The sequence below is a fragment of the Phragmites australis genome, chromosome 14 (genome assembly GCF_958298935.1).
Source record: "Phragmites australis chromosome 14, lpPhrAust1.1, whole genome shotgun sequence".
NCBI lineage: Eukaryota > Viridiplantae > Streptophyta > Magnoliopsida > Poales > Poaceae > Phragmites > Phragmites australis.
The window spans coordinates 1,160,643-1,173,834 of NC_084934.1; the positions used below are offsets into that span (position 1 = coordinate 1,160,643).

The 13,192-nt window shown below is 44.0% G+C and overlaps 1 protein-coding gene across 1 annotated transcript; it reads right to left on the reverse strand.

Annotated features, from left to right (window-relative positions):
- Nucleotides 1–9,656: 9,656 nt before the first annotated feature.
- LOC133891535 (cytochrome P450 710A1-like) lies at nt 9,657–11,249 on the reverse strand. Its single transcript, XM_062332262.1, has one exon. It carries the CDS (start codon nt 11,190–11,192, stop codon nt 9,657–9,659), a length of 1,536 nt encoding a protein of 511 aa, XP_062188246.1. The 5' UTR covers nt 11,193–11,249.
- Between the last annotated feature and the right edge of the window lie 1,943 nt (nt 11,250–13,192).

Below are 13,192 nucleotides of genomic sequence, written 5' to 3' on the forward strand. Positions count from 1 at the left end.
AGATGTGGCTTTGGTGGAGCATCTGGGATACAATCTTCTCTCTGTATCTCAGTTGCTAGATGAGGACTTGGAAGTGCGTTTCAAACGCAATACTTCTCGAGTCCTTGATTCTTCTGGCGCTTTAATTTGCAAGATTTATCGAGTTGGGAGAGTTTTTGGAGCTGATTTTTTTGAGTCTTCTAGTTCTTCTCGGTGTTTACTTGCTCAACCTTCTTATGAGCTTTGGATGTGGCATAGGAGACTAGGGCATATGAGCTTCGATTTGTTTACTCGTTTGAGTGCCCTAGGCTTGATCCGAGGATTGCTCAAGCTCAAGTTTGAGAAGAACCTTGTGTGTGCTCCTTGTCGGCATGGCAAGATGGTTGCTGCTCCTCACCCACCAGTCAATCTGGTGATGACTTAACGATCGGGAGAACTTCTCCATATGGACACTGTTGGTCCTTCTCGGGTTCGTTCAGCGGGTGGGAAGTGGTATGTTCTTGTCATTGTTGATGATTTCTCTCGCTACTCTTGGGTCTTCTTTCTTGTGAGTAAGGATGAAGTGTTTTCACACTTTCGGAGCTTAGCTTTGAGATTGTTCACTGAACTTCCTGGTGCATTGAAAGCAATTCGCAGTGATAATGGCACCGAGTTCAAGAACTATCTTTTTGATGCTTTCTGCCTTGAACATGGTATTGAACATCAATTTTCTTCCCCACGCGTTCCTCAGCAGAATAGCGTGGTTGAGAGAAAGAACAGGACTTTGGTGGAGATGGCTAGGACGATGCTCGATGAGCATAGGACTCCTAGGAAGTTTTGGGCTGAGGCCATTAGCACAGCGTGCTATATCTCTAATCGGATTTTCTTGCGCTCGATCTTAAATTTGACTTCTTATGAGTTGCGCTTTGGGAGGAAGCCGAAGGTTTCACATTTGAGAGTTTTCGGCTGTCGTTGCTTCATCCTAAAGCGTGGCAATCTTGACAAGTTCGAGTCGCGTTCTTCCGATGGTATTTTCTTGGGGTATTCTCTTCATGGTCATTCTTACAGGGTTTATAATCTTGACACTAACACCATCATGGAATCCTGTGATGTGACTTTTGATGAATCAACCCCCTGTGCTAGTTCTGCCTTTGAGTATGCAGGTGATCAGGAGATGAGCGAGAGCATCTTTGTAGATGGCGATCTTCCAGCTTTCGATGATGACGAGGATGATCCACTACTTCCCTCGACCACACCAGCTCCAGGGCTTGCTCCTGCTTCTTCTACTCCAACAGAGGGTCCTACAGCCTCTACTTCCACTTCGGCTGCTCTCGAGCCTACACCCACACAGGTTGAGGGGGAGTTCACCTCTAGGCGTGAGGCCCCTCAACACATTCAGCGGCGACACCCTCCACACATGATGATCGGAGATCTTGAGAAGAGGGTAACGAGGTCCAAGTCTGTTTCTCATGCTCATTTTACTGATTCTACATTCGTTGCTTCTTTTGAGCCCCATGATGTTGGACATGCTTTATCTGATTCAAGTTGGGTCAATGCCATGCATGAAGAGCTTGAAAACTTTGAGAGAAACCAAGTCTGGGTCCTTGTAGAGCCACCCCCTAATGTTCACACCATAGGCACCAAATGGGTTTTCAAAAACAAACAAGGGGAGGATGAGTCTGTAGTGAGAAACAAGGCTAGACTAGTGGCTCAGGGTTTCACTCAGGTAGAGGGGATAGATTTTGGAGAAACCTTTGCACCAGTAGCTAGATTGGAAGCCATTAGAATCCTTCTTGCTTTTGCAGCATCCCGAGGTTTTAAGTTGTATCAAATGGATGTTAAGAGTGCTTTTTTAAATAGCTTCATAGAGGAAAAGGTCTATGTCAAGCAACCCCCAGGCTTTGAGCACCCCAAATACCCACATAGAGTATACAAGCTTCAGAAAGCTTTGTATGGGCTTAAACAGGCACCTAGGGCTTGGTATGATAGGCTTAGGTCTTTCTTGCTAGGGCATGGGTATGTGATGGGGTCACCTGATAAAACTTTGTTCACTTTTATGCATGGCAATGATTTCTTACTTGTTCAGATTTACGTGGATGATATCATTTTTGGTGGCTCTTCTCATGCACTTGTGGCCAAGTTTGCAGAAACTATGAGCAGGGAATTCGAGATGTCGATGATGGGTGAGCTCAACTTCTTCCTTGGGCTGCAAATCAAGCAATGCAAGCAAGGTACATTCGTCCACCAGACGAAGTACACCAAGGATTTGCTGAAGAAGTTCGACATGAGCGATGCAAAGCCATTGGCGTCACCGATGGCTACCTCGACAGTGCTTGATCCCGATGAAGATGGTGAGGAGGTGGACCAGTGGGAGTACAGGAGCATGATTGGCTCCCTTCTGTACCTGACGGCAACAAGACCCGACATCCACTTCGTCGTTTGCTTGTGTGCTCGCTTCCAGGCTTCACCGAGGACGTCTCACCGCCAAGCGGTGAAGCGCATTCTAAGGTATCTCAAGCACACTCTCGAGTTTGGGCTTTGGTTTTCTGCTTCTTCTTCGCTTTCTCTTCGAGGTTTTTCGGATGCGGATTTTGCTAGTTGTAGAATTGACAGGAAGAGTACCTCTGGTACTTGTTATTTCTTGGGTACTTCTCTTGTGTGTTGGTCTTCTCGCAAGCAGTCTAGCGTTGCGCAGTCTACTGCTGAAGCTGAATATGTATCTGCTGCTAGCTGTTGCTCACAGATTTTGTGGATGGTTGCTACCTTGAGGGATTTTGGGTTAGATTTCAAGAGTGTGCCACTTTTGTGTGACAACACCAGTGCTATAAGCTTAGCCAATAATCCAATTCAACATTCCAGAACCAAACACATAGATGTGAGATTCCACTTTCTGAGAGACCATAATAAGAAGGGAGACATTGAGTTGAGCTACATAGATACCCAACACCAGCTAGCCGATATCTTTACCAAGCCTCTAGATGCAACAAGGTTTGCCTTTCTGAGGGGAGAGCTTGGTGTATGTCATCCCTATGGCATTGTGTGAGGGGGAGTTGCCTTTGTACATACTCTATCTTACTTTAATTGCATTTGGATTGCATAGCTTTTTGTAATATAATCATGTTAGCAAGCTTCACTTATATGTTCTTTGCACTTTCTTGTACTAGTTGTGAATTTGTGCTAGGTGTAGTGGATGTATAACAATTTGTGCAAACTTAGTCTCTTACTGAAACATGGCATAAAATCTGTTGAGCAAGCTTGTCTTTTCTAAAGAATAAACTTGAAATATGAACATGATCTCTTGTCACCCTTGAGTATTTGCTTTAGCTTAATCAGTGCTTAAATTAGGGCTAGTTTTGTAAAAAGCTTGTGCTAGGCCGCTTTGTTTAGTTCAGCGGATTAGGGGTCTTTGACCTTTGTCTATGTAAATGTTTAGCCCATGATTAACCCTTGGGAGAGCAAGTGCTTTTTTGTGTCGTAAAGGCACAACTTGTTTTGGCTTTATGAAAATTGCACATCTTGAAATTCTATGTTGAGTTAATAAAATGAATGATCAAGTTTTGAGCTAAAATTGAATCCAATACGGTGGCTTAAGGCTTCATGTGGTTTGCCAAAGAAGTGAACCCATGGTTGCTTAAAACTCACTTGAGGATAGTTAAATGATCAATGAGAAAGTTAACTTGTGTTTTTTTTTGCGCTAAGAATGTTCTTTTTCATGTTGTCAAACTAAGGCTTGAATTGATATGTGGGTGTTTGCATAGCCCGTCGGGTTGAACTTGGTTGCCTAGTTTGAACTTGACATAACACTAGTTTCTCTAATCTTTGCACTGATCATGAAACTGTGGATGCTTTTGTGGTGACATCTTTTGGATAATTGAAAAACATGATCAAAACTTGCTTCACTCCCGGTGCTTGTGACATGAACTAACTTCGAGACTTTGTGCGTCTTTGAGTTATATTGTTTACTTATCATAGTGCTTTGACATCTCTAGTTCTTGCAAGTGCTTTGTGATCTATATGTGAAGTTTTGTAGGCTTGCATTTCATTTGCACATCTTTTGCATAGTCTGTTATCCTTGATGTTTGCATTGCCAAAGGGGGAGAAAATATGTCCAAAGATATTATGCTCAAATATTCAACAAGGGATGTGTTTTGGGTTTTTGAGTTTGTTTTGGTTTTTTTTTTTGAGTTTTTCTTGCTCTTTTGAGGTTTTTGGCTCGTCTTTACCTCTCATAGTGTTTTTGCAACCTTTCTTATACCAAGTGACATATTTTGCTCTTTCTCGAGTTTTTGGTCACTTGGATGAGCTTATCTTGTTTTAATTTTTTCAAACCAAAATCTTTGTGCTTTGCGGGTTGTCAATGCACTCATCAAGGGGGAGATTGAGAAACTAAGTTAAAATGTGCCTTGGTTTTCTTGTGATGAGTGATTGACATTGTCATTTATTTAGTTTGATGATCTTCGGTTTTGCATGAGCTTTGATGTGATTTGAATTGATTTGATATTTCAATTGAGCATAATGATTATGGACTAATTGGAATTGGAGTTGGAGATACGTGTTTGCTTGTCTCATGATGTGCGTGATGGATGTAACTTGGCGGTCGACGGCGGGATGATCGGGGCCAAGCGGAGTTCTTGGTGCTAGACGATCAAGGAGGTCGGACGGAGTCAAGGGTGATCCTAGCTAAACACGTGGAGGCCAAGCAAAGCATTGAAGGCGGATGGAGACGGCGTGTTGACAAAGTCAAGCGAAGGGGATGCTGGTGCAAGTGACAAGGCGGCCTGAGGGATCGGGAGCGGGAGAGACTTGCTGGCGGTCAAGATCGCATGACGGAGTACACGCGTCGACATCGAAACGCTTGCTTAAGGTGTAAGCAAGGCGGTGAGTCACGCTTTGAGAAGCGTGCAGGCGGTTTTGCGGTTTGGCCTCAAAACAGTGGGAGGACTGGAGGAGTATGTGGCACCATCGCGAAGCTTGCGTCGAGGCGAAGCTAAGTCGTGAAGGCGCCGCAGCCGTCTGATGAATGGAGAAGAAAATAGACCAAAATGCTCTCGGTGGTTGGTAGGAGTGCACTACAAGAGAGGGGTATTTTGGGGAAAAGCTAGGAAACTTAAGGGCCAAGTTTTCTAGGCCTATAAATAGAGGGGTAGGGCTAGAGAGATCTTGGAACCAGCCACTTGAGCCCCCTTGTGCCACTCATTTGAGAGCCTTAGAGCTAGGGTTTTAGAGGAGAGAAGGATGAGTGCTTAGCCTATGTAATAGGTGAGAGTTTTGAGAGATAAATCTTTGTAATCCATCTAAAATAGGGCTGACCACTTTGAGTAATTTAGTTTATGTTTTTTCATATGCTTGAATTCCCCTCCTTCTAGTTTCCCTCTATTGGTTCCCTTGCAAGTTTGCAAGTTTTTCAATTTTTGGTTTTGATTTTCGTTTTGGTTTTTAGGCTGAAATTTCAGCACCTTATGAGATCATTCTTCTTATTGCTAGAGGCATAAAAACTCACATACGAGTGTATGCTCATGGGTCTTGAGTACCCTTGCCTCTAGATCATCAACTTGGAGAGGTTTCTTGCCCGGTGATCTTTTTCTTTGAGCTGCGATATTTCACCTTTGCAGGGTTGTTTTTCTTGATGCTAGTGGCTTAAATACTCACATACTCATGTATTCGAGCGGGTCTTGAGTCCCCTTGCCACTAGACTATCATCTTGGAGGATAACCTTGTCCGGTGTCCATCTTATCTAGTTTCTTTGGAAGTTGCGAGTTTTTGTGCACAAAGACACATGGAATGGTCCTGAATGGAACCTACGGTTCATATTCCATCTGTGGAGTCATGTTGCCATGGAAGTAGTCTTCTTGCTTTTTCTCTTTAATTCTTTTGCTTCCGTTTGAGCGTTTTGAGGTGCGTTGGGTGAGAAATAGGAAAAGATCATCTATTTCAAAAGAAATTTGTTGAGGCGCCTATTCATCCCCTCTAGTCGCCATTCTCGTTCCTACAACAAGCAATATGAAGCAGGTAAACGAAGCTGAACCCCCCCCCCCCCCACCCAAAAAAAACAGAGAGAGAGTAGATATCTCATCATTAAGACAAACCAATAAGAATTTACTCTAACAATGCATGTTTTACCTCAACAATGTCACATATAATGCAAATGACACAGCACTCCCATTTTACTGGAACAGGATAAGGCCACAAGTTTTAATTATATACAAATATGGGCAAATCCTTTTCATTAGTAAAATCATGCCCCTAAGTGTGCAAATTTCTCTAAAAAACGAAACGAGGTGTAGTACTACTACTCCATGAATTAATGTCAAAGACACAAATCAGCCAAATTAGTCAAACAAATACTGTTTGCCGCGCAATGCACCCTGGGCTTCCAACTGATTACTATCAAAGCAAGTCATACAGAGTACCCAGCTGAACTAGTAAGAGGCGCAAACACCTTAGTCTTGCCATTAAGTGGTATTATCAAAACTTCACAACATTGTTAGAATGCAAGGCAAAGACAAGTGAGGAGCCGAAAGAAATTACCACAATAAAGTTAGTGGAGAGCTAGATTGGGTAGTATTCAGAACTGATAAAAATGTGGCGCAGCTTCTGTAAGCTATGACGGTTCAATGGCAATAACGTTCCGCATATAGTGCTTGTCAGTTGAAACAAGAGATTGGTAGACAATCCACTTTGGATTGACCCTAAAATGTGATAATGATGTCATGAAGGGTATAAGTTATAAAAAAATCATTAAATATAGGAAATTATCACTGAGCTCACCTAAAGAGAACAGAAGATGGATGAATGTAAACTTCTTGCGAGGTCCTAACTGTTTTATACATTCCATTCTGGCTGTATTCCTATACAGTAGAGAAAGTCAGTAGGGTCACACAACAATTAAATGTGAGCTACTTAGCTGCATGCTACTCCCACCGTTTAGAAATAGTATACGTATTTTTTTTAGAAAAGTTAAAATTTGTGTACTTTGACTAATATTTAATCAAATTATAAAAATATCTAGTGTATAAAAATTATACAACTATGTTCACATTTCAAAATAATTTCACACTATATAGGTTTTATAGCTATAAATAATATATTTTGTGAGAAAATCTTAATCAAAATCTAACTTCGAAGACCGAGACTAAAAAATATACCTACTATTTCTGAACGGAGAGAGTAGTTCATAGTTGCTGCTCTTTAGGACAACCAAAGCACAAATGTGCATCAGCACATCAACCACAGAAAAACTCAAATATAATTAATATATTCTGCAATGTCCCAAAGACAGTAGCTAACTAATTTCGGAGGCAGAATAAAAATAAATGAACCTTCCTGAATCCCAACACTATACGTATGCACAGCGCAACCAACATATTTGTATGTTATGCAGGTGAGGATGATACTTTCAAGATATTAGATACAAATGGAAACGTTGCAATTTTTGTCCAAGCCATGGAAAATGTGTAAATCCTTCAGTTTAAAAATGTGTTGTCCATACATCTACAATATTGCATCAGCCAGAAATCAATTTTTTGGACAAACACACAACCAAATGTATCAAGTAAAAGAACCACAAACATAACGTAAAAATATGGTGTGGGGCAAACCGTGGAGAAATGCACAGTTAAACAAGAGGCATGTTAGTTTTTTTTAGTATAAATACACACACTCACACTCTACCTAACCTACCGGGGAAAATCCCCCCTACTAGCACCCGCGTTCGATCGAAACATGAGACATGTTAGTGAAGCAGCACAAGGTTGTGAAGGAACAACTCCACGTTGCTGCTACAAATAGATAATACAGCACAATTTATTGGAGGAACAACTCCAAGGTGCTGATAGGTAGAAACAGCACAAATGTTGAAGGAACCACTTCAACGTGCTGAGCTAGATATCATTCTAGAGACGAAGATAGACCAAAAGGTCACAATCCAAATCCACGGATAGCTAGAGCTTAATCCAAAGCCCTTAAGATCCAACATCTAAGGTTGAACATGTTCTATTAATAAGGACACTGGGTAACTGAACCAAGTTACAAACTAGAGTGCTCAGTGCTGGCCTCAATTTATAGGCTTCAAAGCCTCACACAACTCACATACAATTAAGATGACAACTATTAAACAACTAGATAATAACTCAACCACAACTCACAAATTGCTAATAGACAACTAGCCTTAGAGATACTTCTTGACCTCATAGTAGTACTAAAAGCCAACTTTGCCTCTAATTCTTGAAGTGTCTAGTTTAGATTTTTATACTAGTAAAATCATTTTGACATTTGACTCTTGAAAGTTCATGAATCATCTGGCCATATGTGATGTCTGTCAGGCCTCATCAGTTAGCTAGGCGAGTCAGTTCAACCAAGCCCTAGCTAGGTTAGCTGGCTGCAAGTGAGGTTCATTCTCAATCATTAGGTCTTACTACGTGAAAAAAGATCATAAATAACAGGTGATAACCGTCATTAGTGATAGGTCCCGCACCCGTCAATCCGAACGCGTCACTGATGAGTCATCATAGATGACGGGTAAAAATTTGTCACCAATGAGGTCATAGGTGATAGATCACAACTTGATCTGTCACTAATGATTGACGGCTTGCATGACCACATAGGTTAATACAAGCGGTACTCATGTCAACCTTTTACAGTAAGCTCCGACTGTTTGATCATGCTCCGATAGGTGCGGAGGTTATCCAGAACTATTCCTGAAGCAAAATGGATACCCCAACAGACCTCATGTCCGACACCATAGACCCGCACGTCAAAAAGCCATAGCTACAAAGGTAATCAGCTTATCGTTCATATATGCGACATGTAGTAAGCACGAAAAATGTTAAAGCCAACTGCAACAATGATAGGAGCTTAAACGATGCAAGCGGTCTACGGTATCTGGATCACTCTCCCGACCTACCCAGAGGAACTACACATCCGGGCAGGACAAACACCCTTAACACCGTCTACATCTCGTCTCATCCTCACCACTCGTCCAACCAATAACATCAACCCATCATTATGATCATTGTGCAAGTAATTAAAGCTTATGCTCGCGAATGATGAAATATTTTATCGCTCGACTTCTACTGAGGACGTAAGCACTTGCTAAGTATCACAAATGATATTTTAAGTTAGATAACAGCATATTAAACCCAGGCTATAAGGATATGGATCAACAATTATTCAAAATAGGAGAATTAGTGCATCAACATAGGTTCTACTCATCATAAACCTGACATCGACTTGAACTCATGTATAATATACATAAAACGTAATTTATCATATTAGACACATATAATCCAAAATAGTTAGATGAAAAATAATTAGATGCTTGCCTTGCTGCTCAGGTGACTGTCTAATACTACTCGCGTAACACTTGTAAAATTCGGGAGATTGACGTCGTCTTCAACCGCCGCCGGGTCACATGCCGGTTCTTCGCTTACCAGAAGAGAATGCATGCAATAATAAGCATAAATAAAGTACAATAAAGCATGCTATAATATTCATAACAACACATTAAAAATATAAGACCAACGTGCTGCATTATTCATACTCAGGGAATACAAACAGAGCGACATCATGAATGGATACGAACCTATGCTGCATTATTCATACTTAGGGAATACAAACAGAGCGACCGTCATGAATGGATACTAAATAGTGTGCGCATACTGTTCAGACAGCAGTCCATGCCGTCATGGACAAGCAGCTTATTAGAGCGATGGGAGCTTGGCGCAGCGCTGCTTGAGGTACACGGCGCAGCCATCCCTGGGCGCGATGGTCGGGATATACACCAGCTCGTCGCACCCCTTGTTTCTGTCCCGCTTGAAGTCCACCACCGACACGAACAGTGCCATGAACAACACCAGGTGGTTGAGCGCGTACCGCTGACCCACGCACTGGTGCGCGCCGGCGCCGAACGCTAGGAAGTTGCGCTTGTACGCCACATCCTCGCGGCGCGCTTCCGAGAAGAAGCGTTCCGGGTCGAACGCCTCCGGGTCCTGGAACCCCTGGAACGACGACTCGTACAGCGACGGGAACACGGTGGTGCCCTTGGGGACCGTGTACCACTCCGTCAGCTGGAACGGCTCGCGGGCGATGTGCGGCACCATTGTCGCCGGGGGCCGGTACCGGATCACCTCGCGCGCCACGGCCTGGGTGTACCTCATCTCCGCCATCTGCTCCGCGGTGATGGGCTCGCCCGAGTCCGGCGACCAGACCGCTGCCACCTCGGCACGCATGCAGGCGAGCACGTCTGGATGGGAGTCGAGCGCGGACACAGCCCAGCAGAGGGAGGACGTGGAAGCGTCTTGCGCCGCGTAGAGGAAGTCGAACACGTAGCCGCCGATCTGCTCGTCGTCGGTGTGCGCCGGCGGCGGACGTCCCGCCGCCGCCGCCTCGTCGAACTCCCGCAGAGTCTCCTGCATCCAGTAGTCCACCAGGCACTCGGGCTCGCCGCCGGCGCGCATTCGCGCCTTGCTCTGCCGTACGCAATCCCCGAGCGTGCGCACCAGCCGCGCCACGCCCTGCTTCGCGCGCCGGAACGCGAACCCGGGCAGGTCTACGGGCATCGCCATGAGGCCGACGTTGAAAAGGTTGTAGTCCCTCTCGAACCTCTCCCGCGCCTCCTCGGTCAGGTACGGTCCCACGAACACCGTCTGCGAGGTCTCCAGGTTCATGTCGCGACAGGGGTCCCGCATCGAGAAGGCATTCCCGCCTTGGGCAGCGCTCCAGTCGAGCCACCTGCGGAGGTGCGCAATGATGACGCGCTGCTGGATGGCGGCGTAGGTGGAGAGCGCGCGCGGCGTGAAGTTTGGAGCGATCCGGCGGCGCAGCTCCTTGTGGTCCTCGCCGAACATATAGATGAGATTGTGGTCGCCGAAGAGCTTCTTGCCGAAGGGGTGTCCGATGAAGTGGAACGCGTCGGGGCGTACGTTGGCCAACACGCGGTGGGTCAGCTCGGTGTCACGGATGAACACGATGAACCGCCCGAGAAAGAAGTCCGCCGCGAGCCCCACACCAGACTCCCTGGCGCGCGCCGCCAGCCCGTCCCAGTACCCGGTCGGGTCGCGGATCAAGTGCGCGATGTTCCCGAAGAACGGCAGGACGAGCGGCGGGCCGGGCAGGGGGCCCTTCTTTCGGTGGTAGGACAGCTGCTCCACCAGGATGTACAACGCCAAAGCCGCGACTAAGAACGACGGCGCTGCCGCGCGGATGTCCACGAAGCCGGACAGCGACTCCGGCACCATAGCGCCCGCCTACAAGTATGTCAAAGGCCGATCGACCTCCAAGTCTTTCGGAGTGCTGACGCCTGCGGCGAGCTCGAGGCTCGAGCTCGTCTCTCTCCCTTATATAGACGCTAAAGGCACACGTCCGTCTGGGTTTGCATGGGCCCTGGACGTGTATACGTTGGGATGGAGTCTTTCAATCAGGCCTTATAATGCTTTTTCTACTGTATGCCATTATATTGAATATTTTCTTAATTCAGTCGTAACAACTACGATCATTAAGATGTAGGATCGAAAATGACGACTAGGGAGGTAAATAGGCGTTTTAATAATTTCTTGCAAAATAGATAACTTTCTCTTATTTTGATCATTCAATGCACATCAACCCTTGAGCGGAAGAAAAATACTCATAGAGATAAATTAAGCAAGATTGAAAGTTTTAAGGCAATACGACTCCACGTATAGAATATGAATCATAAATTCCATTCAACATCATTTTATATGTCTTTGTGCTTAAAAGCTCATAACTTTGAAGATGGACACAATAAAGATAAGATCACGGGATAAGTAAATTGTCACGTCCCAAATCCGTAAGCATGTTATTAAGCATAATCATACATCATAAACATCATATTTAATTATTAAATATTGTTGAGTGCTTGTTATTTTCAATGGTGGTTTGATCATTACTAGTGTAACGAAAATACCCGGTTTTAGAATTTTCTTTTGTTTCAAGTTTCGCTTAGATGTGGTGAGTAAATCCAATTTAAATTGTGTTCATATCATTTTGCAATCGCGACACATAATTCGTAGAATTTTTGGAGCACTAGAGCACCTCTTTGGGATAGTAAAATAGAGAGGGAAAGAATAGGATTTTCATCTAAAATAATTCTTGCTTCTCTACCAAATGGGCCCTACTAGCTAGCCCCACCACCTCCCCTCCCTCTGTCCAATGCTGCAGTAGCTCTTCTCCATCTCTCTCACTCTCACCCACGTGCTCACTCTTCCTCTTCTCCCCAAACCGAACAGCATGAGAGTGTTGCTGCTCTCCTCTTCCACTCTCAAGCTCTCTCTTACTGTCCACCAAAAAATCTGCCCTCAAGAAGCAAAAGCTAGGTATGCATGTCACACTATGATGTTCTCCACCTCTCTAGCTTCCCATCCATCTAAGAAATTCATACATGCATGAAGGATTGGCAAACTATTTTCGTCATCTCTCTCTTTTCTGAAAATTTCAGCACTTGGGTCTCTCTTCTCTAAGCCAGCTCCTTCAATTTCTCCCTCAATCGACGGTCACAAACTTTGACAAGTACCTTGGGTAAGTTTCATAGGTTTACATGGTGAGAATGCCCAGATGGATTTGGTAGAATTCGAGTTTTGCAGCTGCATCTTGAAGTGGCGAAACGACGTTGTGTTCTTGATGTTTTAGAGCCAATAGAAGGATTTTGGAGGGGATAGAACATGTGCATCGTTTTCTTTAGTGGGTAGATGAAGTTTGGAATCCATGCATTAGTATTTATACATGTTTATGTGGTTAGATTTCGACATGCGAGTTGAATCGGTCGAGAAAACATCGCAAAAACATATTCTGCAGACAACCTAGAGGTTCCGGGTCACAACCTGGAGGGTCCGAGTGGTCCTAGCTAAAATATAACTGAGAACCCTGTCCGGAGATTCACCTGGAGAATCCGGAACCCAGAGTGTCTGAGTTCAACCCGCATACTCCGGATTGCATTGTTCATCGGGCGTTTTCTTTTTTTTTTGTTTTCTTTGTTTAAGCTTGTAAAATTCATAATAAATTATTTGTAGCTCTAAAAAATATGAAACTAATTTTGTTGGTTTCGTAATAACCTTCTCTACCCACTAAAAATATCTCTAGAAATTAAATAATTAATTAAATTTTTGAGATAAATTAATCAGGTTAAGGATTCATTAATTCATCGTTACTTCTTTGCAAGTCCAAAATTAGTGAAACCAATTTTTCTAGTCTCCTTATGACTTGTTCTAACTAGAAAAAATAT